This window comes from Gymnogyps californianus, chromosome 24, assembly GCF_018139145.2.
Source record: "Gymnogyps californianus isolate 813 chromosome 24, ASM1813914v2, whole genome shotgun sequence".
Lineage (NCBI taxonomy): Eukaryota > Metazoa > Chordata > Aves > Accipitriformes > Cathartidae > Gymnogyps > Gymnogyps californianus.
In genome coordinates, this window is record NC_059494.1 from 573128 (window position 1) to 586986 (window position 13859).

At 51.9% G+C, this 13859-nt stretch overlaps 1 protein-coding gene and 1 non-coding gene across 3 annotated transcripts; one reads left to right on the forward strand and one right to left on the reverse strand.

The window, feature by feature from the left end:
* Window positions 1–547: 547 nt before the first annotated feature.
* Window positions 548–13029, reverse strand: TMEM259 (transmembrane protein 259). Of its 2 annotated transcripts, none has more exons than XM_050910450.1 (11): window positions 12327–13029; window positions 9773–10039; window positions 9330–9444; window positions 6981–7091; window positions 5526–5648; window positions 5068–5168; window positions 4081–4138; window positions 3684–3767; window positions 2984–3116; window positions 2466–2565; window positions 548–1584 (listed from the first exon to the last, which is right to left on the reverse strand). In XM_050910450.1, the coding sequence occupies exons 1-11, from the start codon at window positions 12558–12560 to the stop codon at window positions 748–750; spliced, it is 2163 nt and encodes a 720-aa protein (XP_050766407.1). In that variant the 5' UTR covers window positions 12561–13029; the 3' UTR covers window positions 548–747. The 2 variants fall into 2 exon arrangements, with proteins under 2 accessions (XP_050766407.1, XP_050766406.1); XM_050910449.1 differs by having other exon boundaries at window positions 9276–9444.
* A 421-nt stretch (window positions 13030–13450) lies between these two features.
* Window positions 13451–13557, forward strand: LOC127025723 (U6 spliceosomal RNA). The gene has a single exon (XR_007767693.1). It is a non-coding gene; the product is annotated as a U6 spliceosomal RNA (small nuclear RNA).
* Window positions 13558–13859: the final 302 nt, after the last annotated feature.

Sequence of the window (13859 nt, forward strand, 5' to 3'; positions counted from 1 at the left end):
CCCAGCCAAATGCATCTCTCCTGGATGGAAGCTCTAACCTGGACATGGCAGCTTCTACCCTCCAAACCCACTGACTGAGGGAAGTTCAAGGACAGAAAAAAAATGGGGCTGAACTGCAGCTTCTGCTTTGGTTATTGCCCAGCTTTGCCCTGGCGTGAGCAGATCTAGTGTCTGGGGAAGGTCTTAAACTCCTCTTCCCCTTAAGAAGGGAAGTTTACCAGGTTTCTCCTCTGCATTCTGTGGCTCTCCCAAGGGGGTCTGAAAACTCTCTCCCTGTTCATATGCAGCTGCTATTCTAACCAGAAAGTTGCCACACACACACACAGACGCTCTGTCCCAAATCAGCTCACACTTGTGAACAGCACCTGGACTGCAAACGGGACCACAGCGGGCAAAGCCGGGGCAGCCGAGGGCAAGGAAAAGCTGGGGCAGGGAGCCGACTGCAGGGCTCGAGCAGGCAGCCTGCTCGCCTGCAGCCCCGGCATGAAGCCCCCGAGCCTCGCAGGCTGTGGGGGCCAACGCTCGTCCCTCCCTCCCTCCCGGCAGTCCCACACACATCAGCCTCTCTCGTACACGAGCGCACACGTGCCTTTCCCAGGGGAGTTCACTGCAGCACCTTTTCTCTGTCCCAGCTGCTCTGCCTCCGCTAAGAGGAATTCATGGGTTAAGGATGATGGTGAAGTGAGAAACAGTAACAAACGAAATCCAAATGCCTGCCTGGCAGTCCAGAATTACAGTAACAGGGACTCAAGACAGGCTCCTCAAGTCTGGCTCCGAGCAAGGTGTACTATCCGCTGGTGCTGGGCAAGGGCTGCTTTCCCCCCGGTCCCCAAGAGCACGCCCCAAACGTCTGTCCTGATCAGTGTCCTCCACCAAGGCCGGAGGGGTCTCCGCCACGCTGCTGTGTGCAACGCAGTTCTTGCCAGTAGGTTTTGCTTGGCTGTCTGAGCCCTCGACAGCCTCAGTCTGCTCAGGAAGGGAAGGGCTGGGGACGGAGGCCCCCTCCTCCCGCAGCGGGACGAGGGGCGCAGCCGGTGCCGCCTCTGCGGCGGGGGAAACATCTGCCGCGGCCACCACGGATGCTGAAGTGACTTCAATGGTGATGGAGCCCATGGCCGCCTCCGGGTGGTCGCTGCTGACCCTGATGCGGGCAACCAAACTGGAGGCAGCGGCAGCATCCTGAGGGCTCCCGTTGGCCACGGCTTCGTGCACCACATTTGGCTCCAGGAGGGTAGTGCTCAGGTCGGAGAGGAACGAGGCTTCCGTAACGATGGCGGCTGTCTCAGCCACCCAGTTCAGGTCGCTCCCAACAGAAGCCGCCGTGGCAGCGGCGATGACGCTGGAGGCCTCGCTGGGAGTGAGGGCGGCCGTGCTGCTGCTCTCCCCGGAGGGTCCGGCGGCCAGGTGGGGTCGGCGGCTCCCCCCGTCAGCGGGGGCAGCCGTAGTGTTGTTGTTGAGGTTGTCTTGGAGCGTCGTCTGAGTCCCCTGGCCTACCTGCTGGTTCTGCAGCAGCATCTCCTGGATCCTGATCTGCTGGAGAATGGCTGGCAGCTCATAGTGATGGAAGAAGTAAATCATTGAATGCTAGAGAAGGCAAAGGGAAAGGGCCAAAGTCACTCACTGGGCCTGGGCTGCGAGCCCAGACATACCTCAGAAAACTATGCTTTCCTCTTGCTGTAAAGACAGCAACTGGAGAATTTGGCTGCTCTGATAGCCAAGAGGCTATCTGAAATTTTGGAAAGATTTATCCCTTCTACTATGATTCCTGCAAGCTGCTGTTAGAGCTTTTATAGTTTCTCTCTGAAGAGAGGCAATGGAGTACAACCCCTCTTCCCTTTTAAGGGCTGAGAACAAGAAGGGCAAAGGCATTTCTCTGGCCCACCCTCAGTTCCCTGCCTCCATGCTGCAGCAGAGAAAGGGGGCAGGTCAACAGCCAGAGGCACACAAAAGGTCTGCTTGAACCAGGATATTGGAGACATCAATTTGGAGCTGGTCTTGCCACCATCTTCACTGCACAGACCTGACCAACTCAGCCTCTGCATGGGAGATCCTCAGTGGGATTTCTTCCAGAAAGACAGGATAGAAATCCTTCCCTAACACCTTCCAAAACTCACCTGACATCAGCCTATTGTCAGTCAAATGGCTGAATTTGAGCCAGTGACCAAAAAGTCCTCCTGTTCGATAGCCTCCTTCTGCTGTTCCATTTCCAAACCAGGGATTATTTCAATCTCTTATATAAATAAAGATTGCTACTCAAACTCAGCTTGACAAAGCCCCAACTGCAGTTGATTTCCTTCACTTTTTAACAGCACAGCCAGTGTGAGCAATCGGCAATGTAACAGTTTAAACCGCAGGCAGCCAGACCCCTCTGAGGCGTGTGGAGTGACCAGGACTGAATCCACACGACGGCACCTGCCTCCGTGCGCTGGTTGCACTAACGTGCAGCAGAAGTGGCAGCTACTCACCTGGATGAAGAGCCACGAGGTGACGAGAGCCAGGCTGCTGTACTGCCCGTTGAATCGGTAGTGGTAAGCATAGAAGGCAAAGTGGTACAGATAGAAGAACCTGGACAGAAAAGCAATCAATATCATGATATGGCAACGGACAGGACAAACGCGAGTTTCTTTCTACCCCTACCTCTGTTCTGAGCTGGGGCACTTGGCACAGGGCGGTGCAGACTCCCATTAACAGGTAATTAGAATTGCCTCGCTATGAGCGGATCTTCAACAGGGCAAAAGAAAGGGCAGGCAAAGGATTGAGGTGATTCTTGAGACCCGGGCACGAGACCCAAAGTGGAAGTGATTGCACTTTGGACCCTGTGACATGTAGGGCAGCTCCCAAGGAGACATACAGAAGCTCTCAAGGGTGGAAGCCCTCCTGCCTGGGAGGGCCGGAAGGGATCTGAAGCAGCCTTCTCCCACCGGAGAACGGGACACGCAGTGAGAACATGCAAGAGGGGAATGAGGTCCCAGCCAGCTCTTACCTGAGCCAATGCCTCTTACTCGTATTGGTGTGGCAACAGATAGCATCGTACTGGTCAGCCAGCCACACAATAAGGATGATGTAAAACGCAGTTGTGGTGTCATTGAAGAACTCTGACATAATGGCCTCCATACCTACAGGACAGGGGGTGTCTGACATCAGCACGCTGCCGGGCACAGACAACAGTTCGGCAAAGGGCTTCCCCAAAGGGGCACGTGAAGGAATCCTCTCTCATTTCAGAGCTGGGGCTGCGTGACCATACAGCAAAGACCACAGCAGGATAAGTTAGCTCTGTTTAAAGCCGCAGCTAAGGGCAAACACGTTTCACTGCTGACTGCAGTCACTGTGCAAGCCAGAGGATCAGCTGGCTCCGGACAGCACAGACTTTGGGCATTTTTGTGTTGCTTGTTTTTTAAGTTCAAATTGTGCTAATGCAACGTGGTCACAGGAAGTGTGAATCTGAAATGAACTAAAGTGACAGACAAAGCTTCAGTTTACGTGATTTCCAAATGAACTGCTTTTCCAGGGGACCCAGAAGGACAATGCAGCTCACTGTGCCATCAAATTCCAGAGCCTTCCACCCTGTGATGAGCAGACACACTAACCACCTGCTACGGCCAGGTCAGAACAGGGAATTATACTTTCTACAGATCCCAAAGGGCCTTGCTGCACATACGCAAGAAGTGAGGTAATGTCCTTACCTACTAGAGCCAGAATGACAGTGAGGAGGGGAGCTGCAGGGAATGCAATTGTCATGTTCATTTCCAGCATCTGTAACAGGTCAACTGCAAGAAGGAAAACATACTATAACACAAAGTGGATGTGGGGCCACGGAACCCTCCACCCACACACAACTCCCCATTCAGAGCACCGCAACGTGCAGTGAGGTCCACTGTCCCAAGTCCCCCGTCCCTGACACTTGTCAAGAGACGGAACAGCTCTCGCAAGCACGGTGATGGGGGTATAGGGAGATATATTCCCTGTGCAGCTGCACGCAGGACCCTTCTAAACAACGACAGTCAAGAGTATATACACAACACACTGTGCCGGAGCAGGCACGGTGTCCAGTACACCCTAAAGCCCTTAGAAAATCCTTACCAATGAAGACAAAGATCTGATGGTGCGAGTAGCGCAACAGCATCGAAACAGACAGAGTCTGAAATATGAGAAGAGAAGCCAGCGTTAGAGCCACACAGGTCCAGGGAGTCGCTTTCAGAATGACACTACGGCAGAGGCCTGGACAGACGAGTTTGGACTTGCAATGTTGCACAGCGTGCTGTGCATATCCCACATTCGTTAGTTTGAGCTGTGCAGACTGATTTCCCAAAGAGTAATTAGGACTTCACAAACAGCAATTAATCCTTGTATTACTGCAGTGAAATAGACAGTAAGTAATTTGTTTGTAAAGAGACCGATTCTGAATATTTGAGCAGGGGCCAAACCAAACAGCAGCAGCAGAGCCGGAACTAGGGTTTCTTCCCATCCTACATCTGTGCTCCTCCCAGCAGCTCAAAATGCCTCTCCGACAGCAGTCGCCCAGCACTCATTTCCTCCTCTCTCACTGGCCACAAAATTATTGTGCAAGGAGCTGCATCAGTGGACGGTTGGACACAAAGGGAGACAGACACCCAAGACTATGAACACAGGCTTAGTTATCACTTGGGATCTTGTCTAATACTTATCTGTAATCACCTTGTCTCACACAATCACAGGAGACTTGGTTCTATCTTGATCACTCCTGGCAAATTAGTTAGGCTTGTTCTTAAAAGACTCAGAGGACAAACTTCTGCACCCCGTGCCTTGGCAGCCTCAGTGTTTTAACTACACTTAGAGACTCTCTAACATGAATCTCCCTTTCGACAACAAAACCATTACTTCATTCTCTTTCAGCTCCTCTGTTTGTTTCACTGTTTGGACTTTAAGAATCCACATTAAAAAAAGGTAAAAAAACCAGAGTAGAACCTCATACTCCATCACCTTAGCTTTAAAAGCAGATGAGAGCTCAGGCCTGTGCTGTTACATCAAACATATGCTGACCAGCACCGGGCTCAGAGTCCAGGCAATGCCCAGCTCCTATCGACTTACAAATATGACCATGATGACGAAGGCTGCCAGATACGAAGTCCTAGCCATCCACATGCTGACAAAGCGATAGTGCTCCCCAGACACCACATTGCGAAGGAAACCTGGAGGAAAAAACACAAACACACACACAAGCTCAGTGTGATTAACCCACAAACTAAGAACAAACTTCCAGTGCCTTCTAAAGGAATAGGATTTAAAGCAAATCTATGGCAACACCTCCTCACAGCAGCACTCTTATTGTTATGCAGTGCAATAAGGCAGTAGGAAATCACGTTTGCAGACACCTCTCCTCTCCTGCTTGTTCCATTTTGTCCTTGACAATAACATCTCTACATAACACAGAGAACTGTTCCCTGCATTAGAGATTCATCAATAGTCAGAAGATGATATTCATGCATCCATAGAAAAAACACCAACTGCTCTGCACAGCTGCTGAAAGCGATTCCTCCAAGCCTTACCTTTGTTTTCTTCATTTTCAGCTAAAGCTTTGACACTTGACATCAGGATGTCATCATAACCCAGGAACTCGTCCAGCAATAGGCGACTGAACCTGTCCCCAAAGCACTGATCCCTGGTAGGGTCTAGAGAGAAGACAAACAAACCCATTCAGATTGTTCATACCCTAAGCCACAGAGGCGGCAAGGCAAGCACACAGTCTTCTCCTCATTCAAAAGGACACATTCACCAGCAGACCTGCGTCTGCACTCGGACCTTTAGCAGTATAACTAAATCGGGCAGGACTGGGAGGGAAAACGTCACACCCTGACAAATCCAGCCACGCTGTCAAAATGCTAATGTCAATCAGGCCTTAAGAATTACATCAGGGCTGTCATACTCTCTGTTGGCACAGACATAAAGGGAATTTGCCTTCTAGGCTTGGACTATCTCCCTAGGCTCACCCCAACTAATGGCCCAGAGAAACAAGTTCTGGTAAGACTCAGAGGGCCAGGCCGAGACTTTTTAGCCATCAGCTGGCCTCAGCACGACACTGCTGGGGCCCACCATCCCCATCCATCCTCCTGCAGCGCAGGACACGGGAACGCCTCCCCGCAGCTCTGGGCACTAACGAAGGCTGTTCAATTCCATCTCATGAAGCTGGTACTGCATTCTACTGTACAAATACTGATCAGCTTGTAAAAATAACCCAAATCTAAGCAAAACAGGAAGCATGAACACAATTTTTCAGTAAATTACTAGGATACTGATGAAGGAATTTGTCTAGCTGAATTGGAAAACCCAGGTCGGTAAACAGACATTTGACATGGAAACTGCCCATTACCTATACAGGATAACTGCTTAATACTCCAGTCCAGCTGTACTTCAGTTTGATTAGGAGTAAGTAATGAAATCTCGTCTGATTGCTGCACTAACAGCTCGTTACAGATCAATTAAGTTCACAGGCATAAGAAGGTTTGAGACCGTATTCCTGACTTGGACATGTTTTAGAGGAGCAAATGCCAGGAGAAGAGAACGCTGTTCCAGGAAAACGGTCTGCTGGTGCTAACAGGGGCACACAAGTACGCTGAGACAGTGCTAAGCAGATCTGCTCAGTATCATCCCTGACACATGCACAATTGCTGTCGCCACTGGGCTCTAACATTGCGCTGCTGTTGCTCCATGCTGAGCCTAGATCTTCAGTACCACGAGGCTCTTCCTTCCTCAATGAGAAAACTGTGCTGGACATAACATTAGCGCTCACTGAAACAGGCTCCACCATTTCAGACTACTCCTCTTGGAAAGGTGTGACCTACTAAAGCAATAAAGACTCCATAAAGAAGCTCTCCTACATGGAAAATGAGCGCCATCAACTGTTATAAATAGTTTCCACAAGACTAAAGAGGAAACGGTGCGTAGGTATCTCTGCAGAGCACTTACCCACCCCTGCACCAGAGCGGGCTGGCTCCCTCACTCACCCAAAGTCACCACCATGACCGGGATGCTGAGGCGCTGCCGAGTGCTCTGGGACAGGCGCAAAAACCCGTACTCCAACGAGTACTCCACAATGTACTCTTCCTGCGGCCACACTGCAAGAGAGGGTGGGAAGGGAGACTCAACAGCAGGGTTTGCAAACAATTACCAAGAAGAAATGCCACCTCTGGATTCCCTCCCTCCCTCCCACCACGTTCTTGAAAAGAGCATCAGTTGCAAACACAGGCTCCACACTTCCTTCAACCAATTAAAAACAAATCAATACAAATTCTTTGAAATTGCAGCCCGTTCCCTTGACATTAGTCCTTAATGTGAAACTTCTGGGAAAGCTTCAGGGCAGCGGTTCCAAGCTCTGTCGAGCATTATCCAGAATCTGCCTGCATCTTTGCCTGGCAAGCCCTAGACCACTTGTTCTTGCTCTGTTCAATTTCTGCTTTATATGTTGTTTAGAAAACAGCAGGAAAATACACTTTACACCTGCTGAACACCAAGTAAACGCTCCATAGGGCAAGAGCACTGCACTTCTCAGGAGACAGAGGTCACTGCTGCAATTACAAATCTCAAAACTAAAGGCAGGAGCAATTACAGCTTTCCAAAAAAAATGGTGGCGCCTGAAGTTTCCTTTTTTTTTTTTTTTTTTTTTAAAGAAAGGTTCAAAATAGATGCTTTTTGCTACATCATCTCTGAAAGGACAAAACCTCCTGCTAAGTCGGAGCCAAGCAATTTAATCTCTGATCTTTCAAACTGTCACAGCGTATCTTGCAAGAGGCAAGGGGAGGCAGCTGTCAGGCATCTCATAACAACACAGCAAAAAAGTTAAAAGGACACAATAGCTTAAAAGAAATGTACCTGCCTCTTCTGACTTACAGTGACACACCACTGACAGAAATGCCCACTTTACTTCCCTGCCTCTGATCCTACTTCTTGGGCAGCAAACACAGGCTGGTGTGTGTGTTTCATCTTTTGTTTCCATTATAAAACAGTTTTAAGCTCAAATGGAAATAAAGTGTTTAAATATCAACAAAAGAATTACTTCCTTTGTACTATAAAATATTTTTCCATGGTAAAATATTCTGTCTAAACATCAAATTTGGTGTACTTAGAGCACAAGAAACCTGGAAAAGACAATAAAAACGGGTATTTTGCGATTTGGGACCCATTTGAAAAGATTAATTTTTTAACTACGTTGGGAAGCAGCACGATTCTCTCTCCCACCACATTGCTGGATCATTTCCAACCAGGCGTTCAGCAAATCAAGGCACAGCCTATCAGTGCACACAGCACTGTACAACGTGACTCTCTTACAGAACTTAGGCAACTATTAATAAAGGTATTGCACCAAAAATATTTACTGCTCTCTAGTCTTATGCGACTTAATGATCTCAAATTCAGCACTAATGAGTTCTGGATCAGCATCAAGCAAAACCACTGCAAGACCAAGGGAACAGTGCCATTGCAATGTCCAGTCTCACAATCCTCCACAGCCACAACATCCAGTACTTCTGAAGAGCAAAGAATTCCAGTCTTGCCAGGGATAAAAGCGTAGGTGAAAAAGGCAAAGTAAATAAGAATCCAATTGCCCTGTTTCTATTTTAACATAAATATATTTTAATAGATTTCCTCCCCTAACCACTAGAAACAGAAGTTTTCCAACACTGGAACTCCATTTTAAACAATACAAAGCCGCTAAATCTCCCTCTAGAGTTTATGAGACATTAGCAGCTTAAGTCGTGCTGGAACAAGGGGAGGGATAAAGCAGGCTGATATCCTGACCGATGCAGAACAGCAGTGCTGTATCTCGCAATCCACTAAAACTTGCTCGGTGGCTTTCAGGATTAGTTAGCTGTTCCAAGTACTGGTGTTGACTCAGACACCCAAAATACAGCCCAAACCCTGGTAATACGAGGAGGAATGTGCACTGTCAGTGGGATCCCTGCAGATCTCAAGAGGACAGCAAACTGCTCAGAAGAGGGAGGTTCACATTCATCTGAGATATCTGGCACTCATCACCGCAAAACCACGATGCCAGACCAAGAGGCTTCAGCAAATTTTATAGCCCGGACAACCCCCGACTCCCAGCCTCCCTCCAGCCAAAGGAAAGATCTTGTTGTGGATCTATTGTTAGTATTAACAAGATTAACCACAGGAGAATGCATCAGGGAAGACATTTAACATTACTATGCACGTGCCCAGAGAAGCCAGAAGGAATGAGACGTGCAGGGAAGATGCACGGGGCAGGGGAAGGAGAGAGCACAGATAGCAGTGTAAGTTGTCTTTACCTGCTCTGGCTAGCATCTCAAACTCGGACACAGTCTCCCTCAGAGGCTGCATACCTTTAGTGGCCGCTTCACTAAACGAGAACTCCTGGCTTTCGTTGTGGGTCAGTGCCTCGGTGCTGCTCACCCGGGATGGCTTGAGGAACACCTTGGGCTCGATATCCAGCTCAAACTGTTGGAAAACCGCGGCAGGGAAAGTCACGTTAGCAGTCACTTCATCTCCCGTCTTCTGTGCTCCCTCTGTGCCCTCAGCAAAGGCCTCCACCACCAAAAGGAGGACAAGAGAGGCCACTTTCTCAGGCTTTAATTTCTATCTTAAACCATCAGAGGCCAACATGGAGATTCAGGAAAAGCCAAGGAACACACTCTGTTTCCAGGTGACCGAGGGACCACAGAGGGACTGTGGCATACTTAAGATGACTGCACTAACAAACCATTCCTCCCCAAACCGACAACCAGGTTCCCATCTCCCTCTGTGTACACAGCGAATGCGTCTTTACCTTGATAGAGCTGTTTTCAAACATATCCACAGTCATTTCCTCCTCTTCCTCCTCCTCTTCCTCAGATGTGGATTCAACTACCATTCCTGGGAACTTCTCAACACCACAGAATTGCAGGAAGATGGGGGCTCGGCTCGAGTTGCGCTGTATTTCCACCCGCAAGATGCCATCGCGCGGCCATTTATCTCGCACGTGCTCCAAGCAGTTAATGGGCGAGCGGGAGAAGGCGATGTGAATGTAAGCCAGGATGAAGAGCACAAAGAGAGCCTACACACAGCAAGAAACAATGCAGAGACCATCAGCCCAACCAACCTTGGCCTGCTTACAGACTCCCCAGTTTTAACCATCTCTTCTTTGCCCATAAAGACATTGGATTAATTTGGACAAATGGATTTGCAAGTGGACGAGCTTTTCTGCTTTCCAACCCCGGTGGTCTCTGCAACAGCAATAAAGCAGCCCAGAATCAGGCAGTTTCAGCACTACTGTATCAACAGGGGAACACACCAAAGACAGCAGCAAGAACAATCTCCTCCTGTTCACAAGACCAGAGCTGCCACCAATACCTGTACAGTACACGTGTCCTGCTGAAAGCACGGGTCACACGCACAGGCCCCAGCGCCGTGTGAGGTCCTGCAAACCAACGCTGTCCCCAAAACGACTGCACCGCAGGCAAACCGACCAAACACGGCACCAACGCGTGATGAGGCTCCAAAGCATATTGAAAGAAACAGAAATGCATCCGTGGCTTTCAACCATTCCCTCATCAGCATGAAGTGTTTCCTGTTGAAGCCTGGAGAAGACTGCCCAACTTTACAAAGGCAGAATAAAGCAAACCTCAACAAAAGACAATCCACCACAAGAGCAGGACAACCCAAACCCAGGGCAGAACCGCCAGCTCCACGTTCAGATCCACCACTCGCCGCTGCGAGGTACGGACTCTGCCACGGCGGAGGTTGAGCTGGCCTGCCGGGGCTGGGCTCGCGGAGCGTCACCACTCCCTTGCCCTGGCTCACTCCAAGGAACAGCTATAAAGCCACAGCAAAACAAAGTGGACTAATAAAATTTGTTCCCTACAGCGAAGATAGTAAATCTAGCACGATGTTACCCAACGCTGTCCACAGTTCACAGCTGAAAGCTCCGAGAAATGCTGGTACGGTAAGCGGTACAGCTGAGTTTCACACACTCACTTTCCAACTGCATTAAGATGCTCATTCCTAATTAAACTAGCTGACCTTGCTACATATCGTTCTTGACCTATTTGCTATGAATAAACAGACTGGTAAACATCTCATCTGCAGAGGAGCTGCATAGGAAGACGCTAGGGAAGGTAAATCAGAAACACCTCCTTCGTCGCAGGAGGAGCCACGACAAAGCTAGCAGAACCTCGAGCAGTTTCAGGACTCGGTGAACCGCAGCACGCAGGACCACGGTCTCTGACTTCACCTCCTACCAGTACCCTGCGCACAGAGCCGAGCCCAGGCTGGAGCCTGGCTGCCTCCAAACCCTGCGGGCGGGAGCAGGCTGTTCTCTGCGGATGCCCTGTGAATACTCTTACTCTGAGTGCTTTGATCAAAAGCAGACAGCAGCAAGAACTGCTACCAGCCGGACCACTCGCTCTGCCTGACAGCCTTGCTGTTAGCACCATCCCCATTCCAGTCTCCCTGTCTGCCTGAATCCAGTTACACAAGGGGGGGGGCAAGAGAGAGATGTTAAAACCCTGAGCATTTTTTGGGAGGGTAGAAAATGTATATGTGCAGTAGGAGACAAGTTGTCCTAAATGTTTTCTTGCTTTAAGCAGCTGAATTTTAGAAACTCAGAGCAGAAGCGCACTGTTGTCACCTGGCAAGCTCCTCTCCCCCCTTCCCCTTACTCTAATTTCCCATACTGACGCTGCTGAGAAGTGTCAGCGTGTGCCCTGGAAGCTGCGGTGCAGGATTTAACCTACGGGCAGTTCACCCCATGGACACCGACAGGCCCCTCTGTGGGTCTCCAATCCTGCACCCACATCCACAAGAAAGCAGGTGGGTTTTCACCCTGTTACAGAGGTGTGACACTGTGCTGGCACAGCTGAGGGTGCTGACTGCCAAAAAGAAATAAGGTTAAAATGGGGTTGTGCATTAATCGCTTCCAGAAAAGGCCAGACTCCAACAAGACACCAACAATCAACTATCTCGCGTATGCAATGTATCCAAAGAGATTGATTGCTTGGAAACAGAAATGGAAATCTTTCCTGCCCACATCCCTGGACCTGCCCCCCACCAGCCTGGCTGCCCAGCAAGCTGGCTCAGTAATTTCCTTTTTATTTCCAGATCTGGTACCAGAGCTTTGGTGGTGTGGGGACCACCACAAATCATTACGACTATTCACACCTTTCTCACAGAGGAGCGGCCCACGGGAGCTCAGTGGACAGCTTGGGCCCAAACACAGGCTGTGACCTCTAGCAGAGTCAAGCTTTTTGTGTTTATAAGGAAATTTATGCCTTAGCGCCTGTCTGCAGGCTAGCAAGAGGAACGTCCACTCCTCCCCATAAAACCCCCGTAAAGCTGCCCCTCACCTTGAGGAGGACGAAGAACTCGAAGACGCGGCGGAAGGAGGGTGGGAAGAGGCGGGCGTAGGTCACTGCCATCTTGAAGAAGAGCGCGTGGAAGAGGCGATCGCGCACATTGATCAAGGGGTTCTGGTTGAGGTTGGGATTGCGGACGCCCCGGTTGTTCCCCCCGGCAGCCCCGCCGCCCCCGTTGTTGTTGGCCGGGTGGTGGTTGTTGGCGTTCGGCTGGTTCTCGGACATCCTGACGCCTGCGGCAGGGAGCCGAAGGGCGCTGGCGGCGCTGACCTGGGCCGGAGGAGCCGTTCCTCCTCCGCAGAGCGGACTCGGGGCCGGGCGGCCGCTCCGGAGGGGACGTGGGGCGAGGGTCAAGCGCTGCCTCCGAGGGGCCGGGGAGAAGCCCCGGCAGTTGCTCGGTGCGGGGGGGGCCGGGCAGGCGCTGCCCCCGTCCCGCTCTCCTCAGGGGTGGCCTCCCCGGACCCGGCCTGGCCTCCTGGGCGCAGACACCTCCCGAGCGGCGGGTGGGTCAGGCCTGGAGGGGCCCGGGCCAGGCTTCGGGGCTCAGCGGGCCGCTGCCTCGGCGGGGCCCGGGAGCGGCGCGGCCCGAGCAGGCGCAGCGGGGACGCGGCTCCTGGGCCGGCCCCGCGGCCATGGGGGGTCCTTCAGCGGGGCGGCCCGGCCCGGAGCGCAGCGGGCGCGTCGACTCGGCTCTCCTGGCGCGGTGCCGTGCGGTGCGGAGCGGCCCGGTCCCGTCCCCTCAGCGCCCCGCCGCCATCTTCCTCCGCCGGCACCGACGACGGCGGCAATGCGCCTGCGCGAGCGCCGCGAGGGGAACTCTGGGACGGTGGAGGACAAGCGTCGGCCCCCCCCCCCCGCCCCGCCCCGCGATGCAAAGTAGGAGCCCTCCCGCCGTGCATCGCGCGCAGCCGGCCGTTCCGCACGGCGGCTCAGCCGCGGAAACGCCAAAATTTCTGATAAAAAGGAGGATTTCGATTACAGAAGCGGACGGTCATCGCTTGGGGGGGGTGACACCATGAGAAAAGGCGTAGGGGCCCGAGCCGACAGCACTCGCCATGATGGCAAAATTGCCAAATGGGAGAGGTTCAAATAGTGCTGTAGGCACACTATCGATCGTGCTCGCTTCGGCAGCACATATACTAAAATTGGAACGATACAGAGAAGATTAGCATGGCCCCTGCGCAAGGATGACACGCAAATTCGTGAAGCGTTCCATATTTTTGGGACTGCTCGCAACCCAGGCCCCCCCGCCCCGCGGAACTCTTTTGTGCCCCCGCGGGTGGTCCCGGACCTCCCCGACCGCTCAGGGGAGCCCCAGGCGCAGCCCGCCGGCCCCGTGGGGCAGGTCTGTGCCCCCCCCACCGTAGCAGAGGGGTCCCAGGGGTGAGGGAGGAGATGGGCACCCCGAAACCTCTCCACCCTGAAGGTGGAGAGGAAGGAGCCCCAGGGAGGGGCGGGCAGGGACCCCTGCCCAGCCTGCTGTCCACCCAGCCCCTTGCCCAGGGACCATCCAGGGTGAGGAAG